This window comes from Synchiropus splendidus, chromosome 17, assembly GCF_027744825.2.
Source record: "Synchiropus splendidus isolate RoL2022-P1 chromosome 17, RoL_Sspl_1.0, whole genome shotgun sequence".
Classification (NCBI taxonomy): domain Eukaryota; kingdom Metazoa; phylum Chordata; class Actinopteri; order Syngnathiformes; family Callionymidae; genus Synchiropus; species Synchiropus splendidus.
The window spans coordinates 11,892,541-11,920,228 of record NC_071350.1 but is presented as its reverse complement, the minus strand read 5'-3'; the positions used below and the strand labels follow the sequence as shown (position 1 = coordinate 11,920,228).

General features: G+C 43.0%; 1 protein-coding gene across 1 annotated transcript in view; it reads right to left on the bottom strand.

Annotated features, from left to right (window-relative positions):
* Positions 1 to 6,735: 6,735 nt before the first annotated feature.
* The window catches only part of ephb4a (eph receptor B4a), a 45,317-nt gene continuing 24,364 nt past the window's right edge, over positions 6,736 to 27,688 (bottom strand). Inside the window, exons 5-17 of the mRNA XM_053846946.1 lie at positions 24,771 to 24,923; positions 20,625 to 20,960; positions 20,425 to 20,549; positions 19,354 to 19,519; positions 17,750 to 17,849; positions 14,465 to 14,529; positions 14,217 to 14,330; positions 13,706 to 13,953; positions 13,409 to 13,624; positions 12,274 to 12,423; positions 12,002 to 12,195; positions 11,556 to 11,714; positions 6,736 to 10,168 (exon numbers count right to left, since the gene is read on the bottom strand). Of these exons, the coding sequence (XP_053702921.1) occupies positions 10,060 to 10,168; positions 11,556 to 11,714; positions 12,002 to 12,195; positions 12,274 to 12,423; positions 13,409 to 13,624; positions 13,706 to 13,953; positions 14,217 to 14,330; positions 14,465 to 14,529; positions 17,750 to 17,849; positions 19,354 to 19,519; positions 20,425 to 20,549; positions 20,625 to 20,960; positions 24,771 to 24,923 (2,135 nt within the window). The 3' untranslated portion in view covers positions 6,736 to 10,059. The remainder of the gene's footprint in view (positions 10,169 to 11,555; positions 11,715 to 12,001; positions 12,196 to 12,273; positions 12,424 to 13,408; positions 13,625 to 13,705; positions 13,954 to 14,216; positions 14,331 to 14,464; positions 14,530 to 17,749; positions 17,850 to 19,353; positions 19,520 to 20,424; positions 20,550 to 20,624; positions 20,961 to 24,770; positions 24,924 to 27,688) is intronic.

Sequence of the window (27,688 nt, the reverse complement as noted above, 5' to 3'; positions counted from 1 at the left end):
CTACATCGAAGTCCGAAAACCCTCGTGCTGATCCATGTTTCACCATAAGATGGCGACCGAGCAGCGCTCATGGACACGCTAAAAATGGCTCTACTACATGTTGATTTTGTCTTAAACATGTTTTGGAGACATTATTAATTCAAACTATTGAAAAGCAAATTGAAATTATTTTGGTAATTTCTGGGTTATGGATGGTGAAAGTGTGGACGTTCCCATCCCACACACAAGATGGCGCTCATCTGACACGTGAAACATTGGAGAGTTGTGGCTTTTCTCTTGTTTACATTGATGAGATTATTATGGTTTCATAATGAAAGATGGAGGGCTGACTGTGTTCTGATTATATTTACGGTTAGACGTCCCCTCACTATATTGCATCCAGATGTTGGCGAAATCATAACCACGTGCCACTTCCTCAAAGATTCAGAGGTTTGTGCTCACACACACTCACACACACACACACACCTGCACACATGTGAGATCCATAGATCCAGGCCTGCATTTTGTCACAGTGTGAGCACACGCTTTGTTCATTCATGGGTCAGGGGTTTATGGCGGCTAATAAACCCGAGCGCTCGTGTTTTCACAATATAATGAACAGTTATGACAGACTGTCATTCATCCAAAGTGGCTGAACGGAGGGCCCAGAATTGTTGGGGCCCCTCAGAAGAACCGTAGCAAAGAAACCCCCTGTTGAGTGTGGAGGGTCTGCAGTCAGACTTATTATGACCTGAGCCTGGCTCCAGAGTTTACGGTACCAATGTCATTAGAACAGCAGTTGTGCAGCTGTCAAGGAATGAAATGCAGCGACCAACTAATTGAATAAATTGTGTATGTCTATGTTCTGCATGAGACTGAGGCAGCATAAACTATAGTTGTGGCTTAGTGACTCGTGAATTATGCTTTCATGGATTTACAGGGAGCATGTGACCCTGTAGCTGAGCGGATGGGTGTGTATATATATATATATATATATATATATATATATATATACACGCCTTTTATTATATTTATTTAGCAAGAAGTGTTTTTGGTTGTGGACTTGTGTAAATTCTAAAAATAAAAATAAAAATGTGCATGTTAAACAAAATCAGAAAACATATCCATAGTGAGATTTCTAAGGACAATTTTGAAAAATGAAACTAAGCAGTCTACATTGTGATCAACAATTGTGGACACGTGTGCTTTCCGCTCCGGAGTCAAATGTCAGCCTGGGACTTGGAGAGCCGGGTGTCTCTTCCAGTAATGGTGAGGTAATTGGTCTGATTCCTTCGATCTGAGAGAGTGTAGAGTGACTCCTGCCTCTGACGGCTGTTGTGGGGACTGACAGCTCCCCGTGGTACTTTTTTAATATCTCCATAGCTCAGAGAACTCGCCACCAGGAGGGGGCGAGTTTGGGCATCTCATCCATCCATCAGAGTAGAAACAGTTGGGTAGACATGGTCAAGAGTTTCACTTTCAACTGCCATGTTGGTCAGGATTTTGTTTGCTTTTCAACGTTATTTTTTTGTATTCATTCACTCATTTGAACAATCTGAAACTAAAATAAAAAATACATACTGTAATAATAATATAAAAGATTCAGAAATATATTTCTGACGAATGGTCGATTATTATTATTATTATTATTATTATTATTGTTCTTGTTGTTTTTGTTGTTATTATTATTATTATTATTTGCTTTTTCCCTGAAGGTTTTGATGGCCTGGTCCCACGGAGTACCATGGCGCTGTTAAAATACTAGTTACCTGGATGTAACTGCAGTTCTATGAGTGCATGTAAAGTCCTCTAAAGGACTTAACTGTTGGTTTATCCCTTACGAGGCATCACCTTTTATATACACCCCACCAGGCTGCGTTATGGGGTCGCCCCCTGTTTAAACCTCCGCTACTGTGCTTGGTCCTTTTCTTTACTCAAGAGCCTTGACTAGAATTGAAAGGACACAGACGAATAAGACAGTTACTACATGTGCTTTTATTGTGTCTGCACATGTTCAAATCTCACAGTGACACCTTGTGGTCCGGAGTGGTACTATCAGGGATGAATGCCTGTTCAGCTAACATTACTGATACTTTGATTGATGATGTGATACTACTGCACCACATTACCTTGTTGACTGACCGGGCGATGGACCCCCAAAAACACATATGGAAAGTTGGATTTTTCCTGCTCCGGCGTTTCACCAGTGACCTCACTAAAGTGCAGGATCCAAACTCACCACCGGGAATTTCTCTAGTCTCTGTGTGGGTTTCCAAAAACATGTGGTGAAGTTCAGTGCCTGTTCTAGATTGATGACTGTGCGGATGTGGTGCGAACAGAAGGGATGTTGTGATTTATCTCCAGCACAAATATGGAAATGGTCGGATCTTGTTACATTTGATTCTCAAAGTAGAAATAAAAGGTGAAACTTGGTGAAAAGTCCGACAGCTGTCACCATAAATTTACCGTCTCCTTGGTGAGGATTTGGGAGGTGAAGGTGAGTGGGAGGTTACGCCCAACGCCGACAAGATAAACTTGATTTATTGAAGTCCAAAAGACACGGTTCAGAAATGCAGATCAATCACTCTGATCGGGAACATCTTGAACATGTTTGAGCTCATCTCAAGTGCACACACACACACTCCGACACACACAGAAGCAGCTCGGGGGTCTGGAGGTGATGATGAGGATCGAGTTTCACGACGTGGGTGATTCATGCAGGGAGTGACCGAGGCGACCAAGGTCACACTTTATTTTCTTAGAAGAAATCAGCAGCACAGCAAACACAACCGCCATCACCAAGACAACTTCTCCAGAGCCGACACTCGGAACCGCAGAGCACAGTTTTTGACCTCGACATCTTTCACAAAGACATTCTCAAGCTGCCTGGAGACCTGAGGCAGAAGTATTACTGACGTTTACTTGACGCAACAGTGGAGATTTTTAATACGAACAGCTCGAATTGCCACTTTGAAAGTTTCCTTCAAGATTACAAATTGAACAATGAAAGTTGTGGATAACAACAGGGCGGGCAGCCGGTGGCGTCGCCCACACTCTTGCATGGATTGACTGGATTAGGCTTCAAAAGAAATACACGCACCAGTGAGATTCTTCATCAAAGGCACGGCAGCACGCAGCTCTAACACAATCGTGAGCGACATTATTTGAGCAGGTGGGTCAGCTGAGTACAGTCAACAGACGTGCTGTCCGCCGCCGCTCGCCTCCAGATCAGATTTAATACCGAACAGAGTGGAAGCGTGCCGCCGAGCAGCGCCGCCTCCAATCTCCTCCTGCGACCGCAGGTGAGGAATAATCTCCCCTGGCTGCGTGATACGTTTGTTCCGAAATATAGAGACATTTCTCGGGCAAATTGTCTGGCTGTCATCTGCTGCTGCGAGGTGACTTTTCGTCCTCCAGCTGCACCATGTAAAATCTGGCGTTGGTAAATACAATTAGGAAATGTTCTTTTCCTGTGAAAGGCGATGCAATATCTGCTGCTGCCGTCATGTTTATATAGCGACGGTCAGACACTAGTGGGATATCATATAGCTGCTGTCCAGAAACTCAGGTTTCCTCCCACACTCCATAAACAGCGTTTGTGTGTCTGGAGTGGAGAGATTCCCTAGGCGTTCCCCTTCTCTCGCGTCATGTACGTGGTATAGGCCCCTCCCAACTAAGCTCCACCCACCAGAGGTCGCTGGTTTCCAGCCACCAAAGCGACTTCTTCCTACCTCACGATTTCCGTAAAAAAAAGTGCTACATAAGTGGTATAGGCCTCCCGACTAAGCTCCACCCACCAGGCTTGTCGCGCGTCTCCTGCTCCCAGAAGTCGCTGGTTTCCAGCCACCAAAGCGACTTCTCCCTGCCTCTACCGTGACGGTAAAAAAAAAAAAAGTCGATCATTCGGCTGGGGGTGGGTCTAAAAGACTCAGATGCCGCTGTCTCTGGTCGATAAAATCCTTTAGAAAGAAGATCCTTAGAAATTCTGCAACCGCTAGGATCAGCTTCTCGAAACATTTCTCTTCTTTGTCACGTTGATGAATACAAGCCGCCACTATCAGAGTTTAGATTTTTCGAATATCACATGAATCTTTGTTGCTTGCAACGTGCTGTAGCTCCGATTCTGTCGCACCACACCTGTCACAAGCGTGAACGTTCGGTTAGATGTGGTTTTCTTTACCATTTTGTGCTGTAGTTGTCCGTCTGCGTACAGCGCAAGCTAGCTCACCACCCCTTCTTTGCCCTTAAGAACGCTACATACCGCACCTGCACAAGTCATATATGGGCGCGACATCTTTTTCAGTGGTTTCATGTGGACGCCAAAAGCAGCTCCATGTCTCTGCAGACAGAGAAAATGATTTTTTGTGGATGTGGCCTAAATCTGGCTTTTTCCCCCCTCAATACTATTTGGTTATATTCACAAAAATTTTTCTGGTTTTTATCAATTGCATTTATCTTCAATGGTTGCATCATCCCTGCTTTTCAAAAAGCTATCCTTAAAGGCTAAAATCCAGCTTCATATTCACTTTAATTATTAATATATTTTCTGTTTTGCTCTGTTTAAAATGAGCCAGATCAATGCTGCTCCTTGTGTGCAAACACATCTGGGGAGGACGCAGGTGCGGGGGAAAAAAAAGAGAGAAAAACAAGAAAAGCGGATGACAATAAAGGGAATGCCTCCCTGGAGGATAAGATACATTTTTAAGTACTATTGACTCGCCCTCCCCCACTTTTTCATTCAAACACATATACCTGTCCCACCGGCCAAACGCCCCCCACCCCCTCCCCCGGCCCACTCACACGCGACTTGAATGCTCGCTGGAATGCAAGTGGAATGACACAATCCCCAAACGTAGACAAAACTGGTCAGCCTGGTCAACAGCAGGACTATGGCTATTCAGCTCCGCGCACAAAAGTTGTGGCTGGATCTGTACTATGCCTCGGGGTGAGGGGTCAGCGAAAGCACTGACAGAAGTAGAAACCAGAGATGAATGCACGTCTCGCTTTTCAGCCGTGACTCACTCGCAGTTCTGGCTTTCGCAGTCGCCACAACTCATCGCAAACAAAGGTGGGTTATGGTTATTTAGGGCTTCACGTTCGCTGGTTTCCACCAACCAACAGAGAATCAATCAAAGCCCATTAGTCAATAAGGCTCATGGGAGCTCCTGTGGGTTGCTTTGGTGATGGGGTCTTTTTTTGGGGGGGAGACAATAGTGAGCTGAAGCTTATGCGAGGCTGTAAGCTGCTCTCTGCCCGAGGCACCGCAGAAGAAAAGAGAATCTTTTCATGATGAAAAAGAGTTGAGGACCAGGAAACAGAGGACAGGACAAGCTGCAGGCCCCAAGGGGATCAGTGGAGATGCAGGAGGCAACGGGAGCGGCTGCGGCGGGGATGCTAAGCTAAGAGCAGACAGGAGAGTCCACTTTGTAACCATTTCTCTTAAAGCCTCAGTGGGAGGTGTCTTCTCTGTGTCGGCCTGTAGTGGAGCTGGCGGAAAGTTGGACGAGACAAAAACACCGTTGATACCTTCATCCAGTCCAACATGTTCCAGGACACCCGTCCAACTTTTTTAGGCTAACAGCTCTACCTGATTTCCAGTGACCCATTTAAGTTCATCCGTCCTGAAAAACGGCAACTGAATCCTTCATTATTCTTAGTTACTTGATCTAAAGAAAATATCTCGAATTCGTCGGCATGTGGTCAATGGCTTGTGTGGACCAGCTCTTTATGAAATATTGCTTTAGAAAATCAATCCATTAGCGTCTGAGGCAATGAATCATCTGGAAAAAACACTATTTCTTGATGAGGATGTTTTCATTGTCTGTTTCCTTTTAGCCTCACTTCTATGGAATACTAGGAGGGACAAAATACGGAAACAGAAGTGGAGAAAAATAAGGAAAAATAAACAGAAATAAAAGAGATTATATTATTATTGTGTATTTCCCCTTTTATTTCCATTCAATTCCACATTATAGTAATGATCATCTGCCAAGCGTTTTTGTGAATTTGAGGCACAAGCTCAGGGTCACTGGAACAGAACATCCCACCATCAGTCTGGGAACATTAATTATGTTGATCCTGTCTCCATGTGGTGAATCACACTGGGATGTTCAGGTCGGATCAACTTCTGGGCTTCATGTCCGGTTGTTAATGAGCTTTTAAAAATGCCAATCGCTCATCTGCAGCAGCTTCATTTTGAGAAAGGAAGGCAGAACATTACATGAACACAAGCTCTATTTCTAGACGGACGACTGGGACCTTCAATACGAAGATGAAGACAATAAGGACTCTGTGCCTGCAGCACTAACTAGGTGAGCACTCAGCTGGTTAGCCTCACGCTTCATGGTGCATTTGGTGCCTTCAAATTCTGCTTGTAGTTTCAGGAGAAAACGCGTCACACAGACTAGTCCAAAGCAAAATTATGACTATGATGCTGAAATGCCATTTGCTTGTGATTGTTCATGTGAATTATTGCGTCAATTTCTTGTTGCGCTACATTGTTTGCCCGTGCGATGTTGTTGTTTTACTTTTCTATTCTTTCGTCCAAGTTTACTTTTTACTTTTCTAGTTGTATAATCTGTTGTTTAAGTTGAGTTTTAGATTTGGTCATTTCTGTGATAATTTATTGTGTTTCATTGGTATTGTGTTGAACAATTTGATGTATTGCATATATATATATATATATATATATATATATATATATATATATATATATATATATATATATATATATATACATTTTCTAGTGTTGTTTAAAAGCCATTGTTTTGTACTAGAACTGTGGTTAGAATTATCTGCTGTCTTATTTAACACTCAGCTGACCATTTTAAACTTTCATCCATAACACATTATTAGTGCATTCATAAGACATCATAATAAAGAATCAAGAACCCTTAAGTTGTCTCTTAAACTTTATCCCTTTTAATACTTAAGAAACCTTCATGAATATAAACATCTTCAATAAAGCCTTATAAGTGCACTATAATATCTTATGAATGTAATATATATATTATGCATGATGCATAATACATGAAGTGTAGCTGTAATTTGTTTCAGATGTTTTTAGCCATTTTTATTCAATTTATTTTTTGTTGTTGTTTACATAGACAATACTTCAAGTAACAGTCCTTAGATTCGGGGAGGCGAAGAAGAGAGTGCAGGTGAGGTGGAACAGGTGGAGACAGCTGACTGGGGTTATTTGTGACAGAAGAGTGGCAGAGTGACTTGGCTTAGTAGCGAGAGCTGCCATGATGTATGGTGTTGAGATGACAGGAAGAGGAAGAGGAAGACAGAGATGAAGACACTGAGATGCTCACTAGAATGGACTGGAAAGGACAAGATCAGAAATGAGATGTTGAGAAGTTATGGACCAGTGCGGATGATCAAGGTGGCGGTGAAGGATGCTGACTTGAAGTGGAAACCTCTTCATTTTCCAGAGAAAATATTTGGGACACGAAGTTGATTTGTGGTATTGTTTAAGTGAATGCATTTGTGGCAAACTCCCAGCTGTAAAGTGAATTTCAACTCTAGTCACAGTTAAAAATGCTGCATAATGCAGCCGCAGATCCCACTCGGTTGTTGGTGGTGCACTTCTAGATTGGTGAATTATTCAAGCACAACAAGAGATTTCTTTAAAAAGAGCGGCTCGGAGTGAACATTGACAGTTAAAGCTCCAGCAGTTTTGTTTACCTGAGACAGATAATCAATGGCAGCCAGGAATTAGAGAAGTGCAGGCGGTAAGGAGCCAAATTAGAGGCAGTGTTTCCAAATGTTCAATACACAAACAGTACGGCAGAAAAAAAAAAAAAATGGAAGCAAGACGGTTACAAAAGGCATGTTTTATATAAAAACCTGGTACTTTTAATTATGACAAGTTAGAAGGAGTCATTTCGAGTCATGTTTTCTTCAACTTCAACAACAGACAATCGACGGACGACATAATGGACAGTGACCGTTCAATATTCTCGCCTCTTCAGTCAAAAAAAAAAAAAGCTGCTAGTAAAATATATTTATGTATAAAACAGAGAGGGCGTAAGTGCACGGTGGCACAAAGGAAAAGCATTAAGACGCACTAATGTGCATTTTGTATTCAAAGTCGTTGTGTAAGTACGTTTTAGGGATCCATTTTCCTGCCGCACTGCAGCTCTGGGGGCCTCCTGGGGGGATTTAGGCACATCCTAAATGTCACTGAAAAGTCTTGGAGCAACACTTTGAAATGTATTTGTGTGTTGTGTTGGTCAAACATTCCACTCAGGATCTATTGGACACTGCTGACCGCGAGGGCGGCCATTGTTTGACATTCTCAATGCCGAGTGTGACAAAGACTCGGCGCTAACTTCTGAACTACACCTAGCCGAAGAAACATTTTAAGCCACAACCAAAAGGTTTTGGAAAAACTGCTGTCTGAGTCCAGAGAGATGATGATGATGGGAAGTCACTGCACCAAGATGGCAAACCACAGACAGAAGCTTTTAACAGATAGAGTTGGGATTCCGAAAGCAGAACCGATTCAACAGTGTTCTCTGGTCTCTGGTCCACTTGCTCTTCCATCTGTGAGAGTTCCACAACAGCGATGCTGCTTGCAGGACTGGAGATAATCACCCCCACCCAGAATCACACACTCAACACTAAGGGGCTTTTCACACTGCGGATTCTGTCTCGGGTCCGACTCGCCTAAAGCTGTTCTCCTCAGCTGGCGGCCCGCTGTCACTTCTGTAACAGAATGTGGCGTTTCACAGCCAAAACAACTAAACACGACAGAGTCTTGTCATGTTTATTTTACAAGAAAACAGCAGAGACAAGCTGCGTAATACGGAGCGTCTTGATTTATCCATGTTGATCACACAACACGTCAGATTGCTGACGAACAAGACGATTTTTAGTGGTACTTTAGTGAAGTACAGACCCAGATGTCAAAAATGATCAATAGTCTGGTGAGTTTCAGTAACTTGGGAAGCTCCTTTCCTCATCGCCACAGCTGCGCAGCTGCGAGATCGCAGCAGTGAAAACTCTAGAGCGCAGCATTATTCATTTAAGTAAATCTGTCGGACGATAAAATCGGATGTTTATCAGTCTAATAAAGGCGAAAACACACGAGTTATCAAACACCTACACACATTGCGAGTCCCAGACAGCTGCGCTTCGCTCCTCCCCAGGACCAGTCTCCTGCAGCTCCTGCCTGCACGCCTCAGTGTTTGCGAAGTGGTTTTTGAACAATGTTGTCCGCCCAGACAGCGATCTGACCCTTTACGGAGTCGCGTTGTACATGTAGTTTCTGGCAGCTAGTACCAAGCTCACCCCCCGCGGAGAGTTTCCTGAGACAAGGTGCAGCTCTCCAGCCGGGATCAAGTCTGCGGCCAAAACCCGACAGTTGGTTTCACGTCTCAGACTTTTGAGCCGAACACACTTTGTATCGAGACAGAGTGCACAGGGTGAAAACCCCCCTCAGGCCCCCTCTACACTTGCTCAGCCCAGGTGTGTTTTTTGCATGAATGAGAGTAGAATCTCAAAGAAGCACATATGACAGTGGTCTAGATCGGACGTGCCAGACTTCACAGGGCGTGGTCATTGAGAACATTTTGGGAAAGATCATGACAACAAAGCTATATAAACAGATGTTGACAGGAATCAGATCTAAACTGAACATCAGAGAGGCGGGGGCCTGAGATCCACTGAGGCGGCGAAAGTGCTGATGTGTCTGAAGAAGAGGAGAGCGGTCCCACTACGGCTGTGGAAAGTCTGCAGCGTGACACGCCGCACCTGAGATAAGAGGAAGTCGTGTTGGAATCACAGAATGATAAAATCAGTCTGATGCAGGGATGCGATCTGGCTGGAAGAAGTCCTCCGTGCTGAGACTTTAAAAGCTAAAATCCTCGCATTGGCACGAGCAGTTCGTTTCGTCTCCTTCTGTGAAAGTGATGACAAAAACCACGGGAAACAGATCCCACTCCTTTTTTTTTTTTCTCAGACTCTCTCAGACAACAGCAACTGGGGGAGAGAGTCCGACTTCCTGGCTCAAGTTTCTTGGAGAAGTCTTCCACCAGTTCAGCGGTGATGAATGAACTCTGCCAGGAGGAGATCCTAGAAGCTCACAGTTGTGGTGCCGTTGTTGCCGAATGTCATCGCCTGGATGCTGGACAGGATTTTCCGCTGGTGTCCGGCCAACGTTACACCCATGTGGAGAAGATCTCTGAGACAGAAAGGGAACACACTCAAGAACAGGCAAAGGATAAAGAAGTGATTCACAAACGTCTCAGGCAGCACATACACATTATTATTATAAGTAGTAGTAGTAGCAGCAGTAGTGGTAGTAGTATATACATTATTATTAGTAGTTTTTGTGTTATGTTATTATTATTATTGTTATTATTATCATTATCAACAACAGCAATAATAATAATATTTGTTGTCATAATAATATACAATTGTATTATTATTAGCAGCAGTAGTACTAGTAGTGGTAATAGTACAAGTGGTATTGTTATGTTTATGATGATGGTTATTATTATTATTATCATTAAACAGATAAGTACAAATTAGGCATCATATTATAAAGGAAAGCAGGAGAAAAAAACTCTAAATTTTACGATAATGATTAAAAAAATAAATAAAAAAAGCACATTAAGTCACATAAACTGAAGACATGGAAGGTGAGTTACAACAGAACACTTTCAAACTAGCTAGATAGATTTAGTTTCTTGAGATATATAGATTAAGCTTGATCTCAAGATGGGAAATGACTTCAAAAATCCAGGGAACCTTTTCTGCACCCTCAGGTTGAAACTACAAACTAAAACAACAGACATTACGAAAGAAGTAGTTTAGGGTCATACTGAATATTCATAATTATCTCCTGGTGTGTGGTTGTCAATTTCATGTATTTAATAAAAATAAAATAAATTTTGAGGAGAAATAAATTGTCATATAAATGCAACTTTACTTTTTCAGACTCGTTTTTGCGAGAAAAAAAATTGTATGAATTCATTTTAACGTTATTCACAATGATTTTCTTCTACTGAACCTCGCTATTTAGACAGAAAGTCTTTTCTTGTGTTTTTTTTTCAAAATGCAGTGTATTGATTTACTCAAGGTAAAAAATATATCAATGCTTTAATCCCATACGTTTTTTTCCATTATTTTGCACCCCTTTTATTTTCAAACTAATGTCTTTATAAGTAATTTAAAAACTTATTGGTTGGCAGTCATCTGAAAATAAAAAGACAAAACTATAACAAAACAGAACTTGAAGGCAACTAATGCAGCGGTGAGGGGGGAAAAGCCAGTTGCCAGAAGGCAACTGAGGCTCCACTTTGCTCATTTCTGAGGAATATTAAGTTCCTATGTATCGACTGTATGTGCAGCTGCAGTCCGTCCCTCGACACTGGGGACATTAAAAGAGCCATCGAATGAAAATAAAGGAAGAAAAATAGTCAGGAAGCAACTGCGGCCTGTTGCCAAGTTACATTTGCTTACAGAAGCTTTCTTTCTGGCAGGGGGAAAGGGGGAGTCGACCTTAAACTACATCGCGCATTGAACTCTTCTCTGTGAGCATGAGACATGTGGAAGCCAGTACTGACTGTGTGGTGATCTGCGGCAGCTGGTTGACAGAAGTGAAGCCAGCCTGCAAGAAGCTGTCCTCGTAGCGCTCCATCTTGACCGCCCTCAGCCACTCGCCCACCGACGTGAAGGAGGAGACGGTGGCCGGTGCTCGCTGGTCCAGCAGGGGGTAAGACAGGCTGGGTGGGGACACAAAAGAGCAGCTTACACAGACTGTCACCGCAACAAGAGTGTCTGTCCTGCAGCAACATTCCAGCCGACAGTCTATCTAATCTGAGTCTGAGTGACGGACAGGGACACACAATAGGGTCTGTCAGTGGTGAGCAGGGAAACAGGCACAGCCAGAGGCCGACAGAACACAGCAGGTCACCAAGGTGCGACATGAGATCGGTCAGTGGGAGGCCAAAGGCTCGTGGGGCTGTGATGGGAATTAGGACATGCCTGCCACGCCCTGTCTGTCACTCACCCCGCTCCCTCCTGAGCCACGATCTTCAGAGACGCAGGGTTTCGGATCAGCTTGTCCAGCGCGCTGACCAGGTCGGAGAAGCGCGGCCGCGCAGAGCGATCCTTCTGCCAGCAGTCCAGCATGAGCTGGTGCAGATGAGTGGGGCAGTCGGGGGGCGGGGGCAGCCGGTAGTCCTGCTCGATGGCATTGATCACCTGACCACAAGAAAGCTGCTACTTTAAAAAACAACAACAACCACGGGAAGAATCTCACAGCTGTAAAACGCCACTCACGTCCTGGTTGCTCATGTCCCAGTACGGCCTCTCCCCAAAGGACATGACTTCCCACATCACGATGCCGTAGCTCCACACGTCGGACGCGGATGTGAACTTCCTGAAGGCTATCGCCTCAGGTGCCGTCCAGCGGATCGGGATCTTCCCACCCTGCGTGCACAATGTTGCATTAAAGGAGGCAGACGATTTTTAGCTAGAGGGCGTCTTGGGTGTCCGGCGGACGCTAAACTGCAAAACATGAAAAAATAGACGCCCTCCAGCACTCAAAGCCGGACCCCATGTTTCCTCAGCAGGACGCCCTAAATGTATTTTTAGTGCCTGTATAATGCCCAACTCATACTGGTTTACATGAAATTGTGTTTCCGCCAGGTAATATTGCAGAATATGACCTAAACTTGCAGATTCTCGAACCTTTTCCCTTATCTTGCATCAATAAATGAAAAAAAGATATACACACAAGGCTGTACACATGATGGCTTGTAGAAAGGGAAAGAATCACTATAAAAATGTTTTTATTATTATTATTATTATTGCTATAATTTTTTTTTTTTTGATGAATGAAGTAAAACAATTGCCCACGGGACCCCTGCATCTCAAAGTGTTACCGTGGCAACAGTTACTGAGTTCATGTCGGTTTGTTATTTGAGTCAGATGCTTGTTTAATTGTTGTTTTGTCAAGTTATTTTGGTACAAATAACTGTTTTCAGCTGTGTTTTTTACAAAGCAAGTTGTTAGTTGTCAGTGTTATGTTATTATTATTATTCAATAATCAATATTAATACAATAATATTATCAATAATAATGATACTTGGTGGTAATAGTATTAATATGTTTTTTATGTTATAATGATAAAAGAGAAAAAAGTCACTATAATTGGTAAAAATAAAATAAACATGAATGACACGGCGTGTCGGGAGGGGGCGGGGTTACGAGTTGGGGGCGGGGTTTTGGACGGCCTGTTTCAAAATCCCAGCTAAAACCCTGATGCGCAGGGTAATTCCCTCAGCCTGAGCCAGTTTAGTCGCGGATGAAAGTGAGGTGTGGAAGCTGATGATAAAACCTATTAATTATGTGGCTCCCTGCACATATTTAGCCCCCCAAAAAATCCATTTCTGCTGGAGTGTAGCCTGCTCACCAGGGAGCTGGTGTAGGTCGGGTCCGACGAGTTCTCCTGCAGGAAGCGGGAAAGGCCAAAGTCGGACACCTTACACACCAGGTTGCTGTTAATCAGGATGTTGCGGGCGGCCAGGTCTCGGTGGACGTAGCTCATCTCCGCCAGATACTTCATGCCGGAGGCGATACCTCGCAGCATCCCCACCAGCTGGATGGGCGTGAACTGGCTGTCGTTCAGCTGGTGAGAGAGAGAGAGAGAGAGAGCGGAGGGTGATTTACGCTGCGAGAGAAGGCTCGCGTTTCCTTGAGCAACACCAACCCGGAGAAATGAGTCCAGCGCTCCGTTCTCCATGAACTCGGTGAGGATCATCACCGGGCAGCTGGCTGTGATGATCCCCTCCAGATGGATGATGTTGGGGTGCTGGAACTGACCCATGATGGAGGCTTCCGAGAGGAAATCCCGCCTCTGCTTCTCAGTGTAGCCGCCTTTCAGCGTCTTGATGGCGACGTAGTTCTCTTTCTTCCCCGGCACCCGGAGCCGTCCTCGGCACACCTCCCCAAACTCTCCTGTGGACGCACATGAACATCACCATAAAGGAGGACGAAGCGCTCGCAGCTAGAGCCGCCCTTTGCTTTGAATTCCAAACATTTGTCAGTTAATTGTCTCACTGAGAACGTGGCATTGGATTTTGTCTTTACATAAGAATAACAGACACTGGAGTTAAATGTCACAGAATCCATTTAACGCCGCAAATTAGATATCCCGGACAAACACACGGGTTCAGTCTGGAGTTCATGTGAAGAGGAAAGGCTCAGGCCGTGGGGCTTACCAGCGCCGATAACCTCTTCAATCTTTACAAAGGAAACGTCGATTTCCTTGGCAAATTCACGCACCGCCTCATTAGGGTCCTCGTAGGTGAAGGGGTCGATGTAAACCTTGACCCCTGCCGGAGAAAGACAAACAAAGTCGTGGGAAAGGAAGAGAAACCCTCTATTTGAGAAAGGAGTCCGACTCAAAAATCATTTTCCGGATATGAAAAAGTTGTAAATGTGTGTGCTATTGTGAGTTTTTTTTTACCTTGGCCGATGAGGTACTGGCTGTTCTTATCGCTCATTTCTGGGTCTTTGATACGGCTGTGTCTGCTGCAGGTACAGAGGCATAAAGTGTAATGAGGAGGACAGGCGGCTCATGTTTTACAGCATTTCAAAGACCCAACCGTGATTTGAATAAAGACAAACTCTCCTCTCCGAAACGTGAATCTTGCTTCAGCGGTTACGTTTGATGCTCATCTAAAATGATATGTTATCGATCGTTTCCCAGGAATTGCTCACTCGGCCCAGCAGACAGTTGGAGCTGCAGACCGCCGTCCTGACAGCTGTTCACTCGGTTGAAGGACTTCCTGTGTGCAGCTGGGCTTTTGTTATTATTGCAGCCCAAAGTTCTAGAATGAAGATCCAGCATTGCTTTGATTTGACCTTCACCTCCTGGTATGTTGCAATAAATCATTTTTTTAAGTGGCATCTGCTCTCATGCCTGAAATAAAAGCTGTGCAACATAATGAAGATGAAAAGAAGCCTGCTTTATATCCAGTTGAATCCTAGTGGAACCTACCAACAACCCACCTCAGCCCTTGCTCCTCTGGTGATAATGCCCACCTTGTTTGGTTGGACCGTGGAGATTTTGGACTATTTTGGTGTCCTCTTAATTGTCTAGTAGTAACACAGGGTTGTCGGTTTGATATCCACCGAGAGGGATGTCCAACACGGTCAAAGACAAAGGTACATTTTTTTGGCACTATGTGAACAGAGTCTGAACACCTTTTGTTTACTGGGGGCTTAGGTTTGTAACTCACACGTGAAACAGCCTGGTGTTTCTCATACATTCAACATTGAATCTGTGCTCACCGGACCATCGGCAGCTGTATGACAACCCTCGTATGACTTGACATTTTTTGGCGCACCTTAAACTAGCACAGAACTTAGTTCTGACCTGACTGTATCTGCAGACCCATCTACCTTGAACGTCATCACAAAATAAGCTGGCGCATTTTGTCAAGTATTTGCAGCGACAAAAAAGTTTTCCACGATAAAAATTCTAAATCTTTTGTCAGATAGTTTGACAAACAACTGTGCTCTGCCATATTTCCTTTTCCATTCATGTGTCATCACTATGTACAAATTTTGATTGGGTCTATTTAAAGTGTATGGGCCATAAAAAACAGCGGTTTGGGCTTGGATCCCCGACCTTGAGTTCGACACATTTTTGTTGGGAAAAAAAAGGCTCTGGACCTCAAAATATTTGTCTAGGTTTCCTTCTTTTTATGCTAACTTCTTCATGTTAATTCTGTATTAGCTTTTTAGCTTCACTAATTTTGGATTCATTCATATTAATTTCTCCACATCACAGCCTCTCTTCATTGTAGACTTGCTCATATTTAGATTAGAAATCTAAGTTTATTCAGTCATTCGGTTCAGTACATGCAGATTTCAGACTCTCCATTAGCTACCTACATCACCACAGTGTTGACAGCGCACCTCTTCCCAACCTGCAGTACGCACCATTTATCCAAATCCACAATCACAGCGACTCTCTCCTCTATATTTCTCCATCAAAAGTCAAATTTCAAAGCCGTGGCTGAGGATTTAAATCGTCTTTGAAGTGAAAACATAAAGCTCTGCCGCTGTATTTCTGACACCAAAATCTTGTGTACGCCTGACGGTGAAAAAGCTTTTGTTAACACCCCCCAATCCTGCTTGATCTCTGGAAAATCTCACACGCTGGATCACAATGGCTTTTGGTAAATCGGTGAATACCTGCACCAACCCCTACGGTTCTGCTCTCTGACACCGGCAGCTCCATTCTAATTCTGCTGGCACCAACTCATCCCTGCAAGACTGTAACAAAGCCTGTAGCTACTGGATCTCTGCCTTCCTCCACTTCTCTCCCACTTCATAAGTCCAAAATAGAAATACCGCACCACCCTTAGTTAGCAGCCGATCTGGGGCTTCGGGTTTTTGAGAGAGAGCGCGCGCGCGTGTGTGTGTGCGTGAGCGAGTGTCACAAGGTCACGGCTATTGTTCTCCTGTCCTGTGGAAACAGGGCTGGGACGCCTGCATCCTGCCTCTCTGCCCGCTACCTACATCGCCACCTCGCTCAATCTTCCCTCGCACACACGTACACGCGCCGACTCGCTCGCTCCCTCTCTACCTTTGATGCCGCACCACACTATTTACTCAAACAATGAGGCCTACGGAAAATGTTCTAATGAGCGGGATAACTTTTCGCTGCGCAAGCAAAAGCCATCATGAGTCTGAATCGCTGCGGGGAACATCCATCGCTGATAAGATGTGATTTGTCTAAACAAAAGAACAAAGTGGCGCAAACTGTAAAAATTGGGGTCATTGCTGTTATTAGTTGTCCAGCCTCCCATTTCCATCCATTTTCTGTCCATTTCCGATGAAAATGCCGGCTTGTTCCACTTTAGCGCTCGCTGGTTCACACCATGCAGAAGGTTATTTACGGCAGTTGCGCTGCAAAATGTGGGCTAGCGGTGTTTTGCATCGACACAGTTGTGTCCTAAAAGAATGAGTCACACTCTAGTTTATTCCATTTTGCAGGCATTGCTTCCACACTGAAATGCTCATGAGTTTTATTGTAATTTTATATGCCTCATCTTGCAACCATCCTTAAACAATAGTGAGACATTTTGTCACATACTTTATCTATTTAAGTGATTCAAAATTAAGCGTCAAATTTCTCCCTTTTTTTAAAAACGGTGATGTTGAGGTGCTCAATTTCCTCATTAAAATAAAGATTTTTTGAAACATTGTTATCAGTTGAAATGAAGGATTCACTGGTACTTTCTACCATAAGTGAAACATTGAAAAAATAAACAATATTTTTGGTTGTTTGATGGGCAAACGCACGTTCTACTTCCCGCATCGTGCATGCTGTTGTTAGGCCAGAACTCCCTCTGTAAGAGTGAAGGTTCCGCTATAAATGTTTCTCCGTTGGTGCATAATTGTCTATCAAGATGTTGGTTCTGATTTTTGAGTGATAGCAAATAAAAACAATAAGTCATACGTCGTCAGACCAGGAAGTAGAACATGTGCTTGTTTGATATATATCATGTTGTGCTGATATGTGGTACAAAACGCTATCGAAACCTGAGGGCGACTCCAGAGCATCAATTCACTTCTCACTTCCTGGTTTATTTTATTCACCTTTTCTCTGTCCTGTTCTCAACTCTTAAGTGGTGGAGGTCTCGCAGGACAAATGACTGAACTGTACTTCCTCGATTTACGTCCAACTTAGCTTCTCTTCATCACCCTCCAACCCGCGCCGTTTCCCCCTGGTCCTCACCGTATGCAGTAGGCAGCCAGGAAAACAAAAATGACCAAAAGCAGCATCCCGATGGCGATGAGGATTCCTGGCACCAGGAACTGGGACGACGCATCGTGTTCTGGGAGAGACAGAAGGACAATGGTATTGTGTAATCATCGCCGTGCGTTCGCACGTGGTCAGGAGTAAAGAGATATTTGAAAACGAGGATAAAAGGAACACGACAAGAATTGCAAACACCAATGGGGCTGAACACAAGGACACCGACTAAATCCAAGGACAGTAGGAGACTTCTTTAGATCTGAGGAAGAACATTACTGAAGGGAAAAAGAAAAACTGAAAATAAATATTAAGGACATTGTGGATGTGAAAAAGTTTGGAGTTTGACTGCAAATAAAAAGCAACTGAATACCGTAATATTCAAATTATAAGCCGCTACTTTTTTCTAGTGGTTTGAACCCTGAATCTCATACAGTTGACTCAAAATGCGCAGTTTTCACCTGTGTGTCTACAGCTCCGCCCACAGAGCTGATCTCCTGGGGACTGGAGACAAGAAGCAGCAGCAACTTCGGACACGCGTTTGAAAACAGCACATTTTGAGCGCTTTAATGTCAATAAAAGATGTGAGGAGTTCATGATTCTAGTTCAGAACTTTGTCCAGTTTGTTTCATAGCCAGTCTCAATGCTGGACCCTGTTTTCAAAACTAGTTTAGAAGTGATCCTCTTGCATTTCTTAAGCAACACTGACCTTTCTACAGCGCACACAGCACCAGTGCACCCACGGTCATAGACCAGCGCGGCTGTATGAACAAGATCTATTTTCTGTCTTAAATTTAGTGGGTGTGGCTAATATTACGAGGCACTACATAGTCCAGAATTTATAGGTATACAATATTACATTATTTATTATTTGTTCCTGTCTGTCGATTTTCATATGTCATGCCGTCCAGGTCTGAGAGAACAGGTATTTCATCGATGCTATATGTCTTGTACTGCAGCATATTAGACAATAAAGCTGACCTACCTACCTATATTTGAAGGTATTTTTTTATTCTCAAAATCCTCATGAAAGTTTCACAAATATGATATCAATATTTCCTATTCTAAGAGTTAATTACGATTAATTAATTACAACAGTATTACGATTAATCTATAACAACAAGAACTATTAAAAATTATATTTCATTTAATGTAATATTATAACATTGAAATTCTTATACAAATATTTTCAAGACATCAAAAGAGCTTTAGCTTTAATAAAGTGATATAAAAACTTGAATATAGCCACCATCGTGATTTATTGTCAAACTGATGCAAAATAAACAATGTTTTGTGGTTCAAATGTATGTGCGGTTCCATCATTTGATTCAGTAATATACCAAATGCATTCAAATTGAAAAATGTGGCTCCTTGTGGCAAATATTCTTATACCATTAAACTGCGATTAATTGAGATTAATGAATCACAAATTCTCGAATTAACTAGATTAATATTTTTTATCGAATCCCACCCCTACTAAAATATATATATTAAATTGATGTATAATGTAGTATTTTAGGTTTAAACTACACAAGACTTGCTATTTTGAGCTTCCATAGAACCGATCGAGCTGCAGTTTCTCTCACCATCAGGCAGTGTGCGGAACACTGCAGCAGGACTGAAGGTTCCATAACCGGCGGTGGTCTTGGCCCGGACCTGCACTTCATACTGGGTGGCCCTTCGGAGGTCCGTCAGCACCGCTTGGTTCCTGTTGCTCTCCGTGTAATGGCACTGATCTTCACTGCGCCGGTCCTGCTGGTGCAAGACAAAAAAAGGAACAGAAAAACACTCTTTAGATGAAAAGCTAAAGACCAAAAAAAGAGAATCGGACAAATCTCAAGGTGAATATGAGCTGCGAGTTCTTGCGTTCCTCAGCTTTCTGTTCAAGCCAATTACAGTACAATGAAAGCTAATTAGACAATCATAATCAAAGGCAAATTAACTGGGATGTGGGAGGTTTTCAGGCTGATTTCATCAAACACAAGTGTGTGTGTATCAGCTGCACCGCCGTGCTTCTGAGTCGGCTGCACCGCCACCAAACATCAAACCACTTCCACTTAAACTTGGCTTACATTTTCTCTCCTCACAGCTAGAATCCGATGCACGCCGCAATATTTATTACAAAAAGTCTGTGGTTAATTTGAAATACAATTAAGATGGTATCACACGATGCGAGCTGAGTGTGGTGGTGGAAGATGAAGATTTAAGGGCATCATTTTGACCCCAAGTATGGCGATAAATAGAAAATATATGGGTCTTCAATACAGCGTTTATGGCAGGTTTATGAATAATGGAGACAGAGGCAAATGTCACATTGAGGTGTGACTTTTATGACTTGCTCTAGTCTTGTAGTTTGTGACCAAATTCAGCAGGAACTTTAGTCACAAAGCATGGAAATAGAATCCAGCTTGACTGACAGCCGTTCGGCTCAGCTCTTTTTCCACCTGCACAAAGATACATGACTGAATTACCTGACGTGAAGCAGGAGAGCGAAAACAAAAGAAAAGGAGGGAAGCTGCCTCTGCCTCATGATACTCATGAGGTCTGCTGGATGTTTGCGTGTGCGCTTGGCAGCACTGTTTTCCCTCTCTGTCACCGAAAGGCAACACGGTGAACCCGAACATGACGTGACCTTTAAGCGGTGAGGAGGCTCTCACCGTCTCGCAGTAGCGCAGCTGATACATCTGGATGGTGTAATGCTGCTCTACAGGGATGGACCAGTGCAGAGTCAGGCTGCTCTCTGTGGAGTCACTCTTCCGAATCACCGACACCAGCGACGGCACTGCGCAGACGACAGAAGAGGTATAAATAACACCAAACCGCCCCCACACTATTTTTTTGCTCATCCACCTCTCACCGTCATGGCTGGTGGTGATGTTGACGCTCTCGCTGGCGGGTTCCCTGCCGCTCAGATGAGACACTCCGTTGAGAGCCTGGATGGTGAAGGTGTACGTGGTGTGCGAGAGCAGACCCCACACCTCCACCCGCCGGCCCAGCAGGTTGTGCCGCGTGGGTCTGTAGCTGACGCTGTCGCCGCAGGGCAGACAGGAACCTTTCGGCGTCCTACACACCAAACACTTGACCGTGTAGCTCAGGTCACTTCTGCCGCCGTTGTCGAGCGGCTCGTTCCACTCCAGGCTGAGCGTGGTGTCGTTGATGTCGGTGATGATGCCGCGAGGGGACGACGGGGGCCCTGAAATCAACGAAAACCTTAAACCTACCATCTTTTGAGTGGACAAAAATTTAAAACACTTTCTGGTGACTTCAGTTGGGGATGTTATTTTGACACTTCTGCTCCTCGAAACACAAAAAAACGTTTGCAATTCGAGCAAAACAACTTGTCACCGGCCTTCACACACATTCATTCATCCACTCTTCAGTGCAATTTCATGAACTGAACTAAGCAATGCAACACCACTCACTTATAATGGATGATAACTCCATCACTACTGACTGAGACTAGTAGTGATTGTAAGGAAATATACTTGTGTACAGACTGTTATTCCGACTGAACTAGTGAAAGGATTTATTCATTAAGTCATTGCTTATTAAGTGCAGAGGGATTCAGATCCGGTGAGTCACAGCCGCAGCACATAAACACAAGGTCAGTCCTGCAATCACACAGTGCATTTACTTTACGTTACATTTTAAGACATGCTATAAATCCAAACTGACTCACAACAGTGAGGGTGGAGAAGACCCAAGACCTTGCTTAAGGGCAACTGGTAAGCTCCTTAACTGGGTTCAAACCACAACAGTGGGGACCTAAATGTGCCTCCAGGGTGTCATTTTGATGAAGAGTCAAAGCGTGAAGCATTTGCACCAGCATAGAGATTCTGATGCCATAAATCAAAAATACTTTTTTCTATTTTTTCCACAACTCACAATAAATAATATAGAATATAAATCTTTAAAAAAATGATAAAAATACAATTACAAAAAAACAGAAAAAATACAGTATATATATTTTTCTTTCTTTCTTTCTGTTTTTTGTATTTTTTTGTTTTTGTAATTTTATCTATTTTTATGATTATTATTATTATATTTTATTTATTGTGAGTTGTCGAAAAAAAAAGGAAAAAAGTATTACTTAGACATTTTACTTTGCAAGTCATCACTCTGACAAGCGCATCTGCCTTTTTGTATAATGTACACACAAAATGATTGTGTCTTGTCTCTCATTAATTTGTGTCTTTTGTATTCAATGATTATTAATACCCAATAAATACAGATTAGATTAGATATTTTATTGTTGAAATTTACGATAAATAAAAAATAGAGCTAATGGGGCATGAATACGAAAGACAGAAAATGCAGTAAATGTGGACTTACAAAGAGAAATATGTTTAAATGTAAACAAATAAATGAAATTTTATTCCCTCATTATTCATTTACACTTTTCATTTAGTTTATTTTACTTTTATTTTCCTACTTATTACTACAAAAAAATGTCAGAGTTGAAAAGGACCTCTTCTGAAACTGCTTACTAACACTATTATAGTTCAATTGTTGCAGTGCATTATGAGACTCTTTTAATAATGACTTTTAAAAATTATTGACAACTGCACTGCATTTCCGAAAAGCTATTTTGATATCAGGATGGAAGCGTTACAGTGACTGACACTGTAATTAACATCCTTTAGATCGAAATGAACGAGCCGCCGCCGCTACGCTCCCACCTTGTCACATCCAACCCTCCACATTATGGAGTCTAAATGTTATCGTGTGATTTTTTTCGGCATCACCTCTCCCTGATGCTGCCACGTCGTGTAAAATGTCTCCATCACATTCAATTATCATCACGGCTGTGGCATTTCACCGTCGCTTTATCTTCCAGTGACCGACACAGTCCATTTACCTTGTTTTCTATACACTTCATTCAGCCTTTACATGCAGACAGGAAGCAGAACAATGTACCTGTAGCCACGGTGCGTCACAGCGGGAGCATATGCAGAATTTTAACCGGCATAATTATGCTCCTCTAAAATTGGATGATAATAATCACCCTCAGAAAATGGTACCAAGATAGCGACTGCCTGGAGCCAAGCATAACTAAGGAGTTACAGCGTTGTTGAGTCGGTGTGCGGCAGCCTCTGTTTCTGCCAAGGAGACGCAGCCTCCAGCTTTCTTAAGTGCAAATAGTCTTCTGGTTGAAAAGCGCAAGTGGGGCAACTTCACAGGCGGAATCAGAATTCAGAAGCCAACATCAGGGATTTTAAGAGGTGATGCACTTTCCAGCGAAGCAATCAGAAGGCACTTTATTAAAAATCACAGAGGCGCTGGCCGTCGGGTTAAACGCTGAGCTTCATGGGGAAAGAACGTTGTGATTCACAGGCGGCTCGCTCATTCATTAACAACAGGGAAATAGAAGAGCCGGATCACAAAGGCAAAAACAAGAATTGTAATTACACCTGCCAAATTGTGCGATGAATAATTAAGATACCGACTTGTACAATTAAAGAGATCGGTGCTTTTCAGTAGGTGGATAGAAATCTGCATTGTTTCACGGATATTACACTGCGGGGCGAGAACAGCAGGGAACTCTTGAAGTACCGCAAATTCCGGACTATAGAGTGCACCAGAATATTAGCTGCACCCAGTAAATTTAATAAAGAAAATAGACCTTGGTCATACATGAGCCGCACTGGTGTATAAGTCGCGGGTGCAGTGGTTCTGTCTGCGCCGTAGAACAGTCAGTGTTGCATAAAAATGCATGAGCAGCACTTTTAAACGAGTTAAACTAGTGCAGCATAAAGACTGACTCATGAAACAAACTCTGCAAAGTTCTGAACTAGAATCATGAACTCCTCATATCTTTTATTTACATTAAAGCACTGAAAATGTGCTGTTTTCACCTGCATGTCCAAAGTTCTGATACCACAGCCGGTCTCAGCTGCTGCTTCTCGATACCAGACCTCCAGGAGATCAGCTCTGTTGGCGGAGCTGCAGACACTCAGGCGAAAACAGCACATTTTGAGCGCTTTAAGGTCAATAAAACGCCTGAGATTTAATTTGTTTGATGTGACAAGGCTCAATATTTTGGCAGCACGACTGTAAAAATCCATATATTAGCGCAGGGTTCAGACCGTGAGAAAAAAGTAGCGGCTAATAGTCCGGAAATTACATCGAAATAGGCATTGTGCTCTCAAAGTATACAATAAAAAAATAATTTTAAAAAATGTAAAAAATAGCCGAAGGCTTGCTATTGGAGCACGAGTTGGTGACTCAACTCATCGTTGCGTTTCCTCTCACACCGCCTCAAAACAAGCTTGAGTATTTACTGTGTTTGAATTTACTCACCAGACCCAGGCCCTTCCTCCATACTCATGGTTGAAAACTGGAAAATTCTCCACTTTAATGTTTCCCACAATGACATCTTTAGAAAAATGAATAGTTTGATCACATGCTACTTGGGTCAACGTCCCTCCCTAGTTCTCCACAATATATGGAGAGTATATCAACACTCAACGCCAGACAGCATGATTAAAAAAACAAAAAGGAAATGACACGACACTGTCCTCCCTGTAATAACAAAATGATGTTCCTGGAAGTGGAGAGGAAAATGTACAGGAGCGGGAGAGCAGAACGTGACAGGCATTGTTTGGCAGCATAGTGATTGGATTTTAATGTGGCCACTGGAGACAGATGTTCAAGCCAGATACAAATGAATGTGGTCACTCCGTTCGGGGGTCTGTTGGAATTGTAAAAGCACCATGATAATACCAGGTGTTTCAGAGGCCTGTTTCGGAGAGAACCTCATTAAAAAGGTGCCACCCATTCATGCAGTGAACATGAGGCTGAAATCCCCACAACAGCACGAGGGTGTCAACTAAGACCATCAATGACTACTCCACTTAAGTGGAACCCTCCTCCCCCAAAGCTGTCACAATAGACATGCATTTGAATGCCCTGCAGTGGAGTGGAAGACCACCAGAGACTCTTCAGACAAAGGCAAGCAGAAAGAGCAGGAAGGGGGTTGTGGACTACGAGGTTTTCAACTTACTAGTACATGGCGAGTCTGGAGAGTCGGATTCGGCGCGGAAGAATCCCGGCTGGCAGGCACACACCGCCGCTCCTCTGGCGGTGGCGAGACTGAAGCGGGGACAGCTTGTGCACTGACCGTCCGTGCTCGACTTGAACTGACTCACAGGACAAGCTGAGGACAGTGACAGAGAGAATATCATCATCAAGGTGTGATGGTGGAGTCCACCGGTTAATACCGCATCGTATACGTTTCCAGAACTTCATGCCAGATGGCTGCTTATATAAGAGAGGGATCATCACACGTGTAAAATGAATGAACAGAGCTGTCTGTGGATTTTCAAAACTGTCAAACGTGTTATTTCTAAGAAAATAAATAACATTTAGCAGTGGTTTTCATCCAAATAACAGCAACGCTACAGGAGATGATGATGACCATTATATTATACAATGTAATGTCATAACCAAAAAAAAAAACCATGAGGAAGAGATTTGGCCGGATTTAAAGTTTAAAAACTTCAGGATCAAAGCACAAAGAATGTTGATCTGAGGTCTTCATACAGTAAAGAGTTTGCTCAAACTGGAGCCTTTCCACCCCGATGCTTACATGTATAAATTCAACCTAACTCTGGTAATTCTGTATCAAATTCTAAAATTCATTCACTCTAAAACCTCAAGTAATGTGATTTATTTTTCCCACCTCAATCAGAGGAAAAAAAGAAAACTTTCTTTATTGAGATGCTTGAGGTCTAGTTCGAAAAACTGCGCTTTGATGTGCTCATGTCTATGTGGATTTTACGACTTAATAGCACGGTAAGTACTATGAAATGACATGACTAAAAAAACTGAGATGATTCATTCAAATAATTTAACACATTAGCACAAATAAACTCTCACTCTTGGGCTTTCATTGTTCGGTTTTCTGTGCCATGTTCTGGGGCTTTGTAGCTATTGTGGTCATCTCATGGTCATGATGTGAGATGCATGTCAAACTGGCCCTTAAACATTTTCTAACTGTACCCGTTCAGTGATCTAATGGCAGCGGCTTTGTGCGGTTAGCAAAATGTTCCCATCATCACACAGATCATGAAGCTCCAGGTTATTAATTTAATCCGAACCATAATTTCATGACATGCTAAATAAGTTATCAGCTTTCTGAGAGAGTTTGAATTCCCAAGATCGGACAAACCTTGGAGGAGTTACGGTAATTTGAAATGTGCATGTCATATCGTCAAAGCTCACTTGACAGGTAACCACAGCGTTTTGTTTCATTTATAAATTCCAAAATAGCTATAACACAAAAGACAGGAAACGGGGGCAACTTCAGATTTGCCCCGACACTGCCGGGTGTGTATACACTTAACAGACCTCCATCCAACCGTTGCAGACCACCGTCCCCAGTAGAAGCTAGCAAAACAGACGACCGAGAAAGAAGAAAGGCTCCAGTGATGTCGTGGGGTTAAAGGAAAAGGAAACCACAGCCCCTGTTTTCTATTCTTCTCAAGTCACGCTGAACCAATTTCAAAAATATTTGCACCTCTCTGCTAAACAGGCTCCCCAGTTTTATGAAAAGGCAGCCATTCTTGAGCAGAATTCTTGTGTAATGGGCTAAGAGCCGGGGAAACACGATAGCAGAGGGGTGAGGGCGAATACCACAAACCCCTCGCCCTGCTCTCTGCCCGCCACTAAACAGAGCTCAAAAATACTCTTCATAAAGAGCTACCAGCCGTTTATGTTCTTCGTCCAGTGAGGCGGCTGAAACGCCGCTCCAACCGCTGAGCAGGACCAATAAAACAAGCATCTGTCATGCTAAGTGGAATATTGTTTAATACAAAGCTGACTTGTGTTCGAGGGTCAACAAACTTTGGGACGTTCCCCGCCATTGAACCGTCTTTGGGAAATTCCCACATCAATCGTGTTTGCTGAGCTGCTATTTTCGGGATGAAATGGTTGTTTAAATACACAAAAAAAGAAATGCAGCTTACGGTCATTAGACGGAAACACACCAGAGTTTATTTACTTGACTTAAATGCTCTACTGCACAATTACAGTTGCTCATTCCTCTGAGGAAGTTAGTGCGTGTTTGTTTCTCCCACACACAAACCCTCCTGTGAGAAATGAACTCCAACAAATTTAATTTTTTTATTGATTCTTTATTCATGATTCTTTATTTATTTATAAAAATTGAGTGACTAGAAACCCTACAAACACAAGACTGAGTCAATAGTTTAGACTGAAATGTAAATGTAAATAATTCTGTTGCAGCAAATTTTGTAAAACATTGAAACCTTCACTTCACGGAGAAGGAGTCAACACAAGAAACATAGCAGCTCTGGCTCTGTGGCATCATAAGATTTTTTTCGGAGTAATGTTCTTTACGGATTTGTGGCTTGCTTTGTAATTTATAAAAGGAAAAATCGATAAATCAGTGCACCCCTACTTAAAACTACGTTAATCTGAAGCCCAAAATCAACGTGTTTTACACATTCCGCACAGTTCCTTGCATTTGAAACAAACACTTAACAGCTTGCCAGTGAAAACAAGACACGCGGTTCATTTTCTAAAATCTCCGCCATACGAATCAAATTAACTATTCCATCTTCTTATAAAAAGCAATTTCCTCTTTACGGTCTGGTGAGTGTTTTTCCCCTCACAGCTTTATTCGGCGACACGCTTGGAAATGCCAGTCCCACTTCCCCACGAGCAAAATGTCAGAAATTTCATATTGTTATGACAAATCATTACACCTCCCGCAGAGCTCCGAGAGAACGCCACCTCCAAGAGACGCAACCAGCCTCTCTTTATAAAGATGATAAAATATCATTCACCATTGTGTTGTGCAACTCAAGGGTGCGGGGCAGGGTCACTTTAAAGGAAAGTGTGAAATGTAATTAAACGCATAACAAAGTTTGAGATAAAATACTGCGACTACTGCAAAGA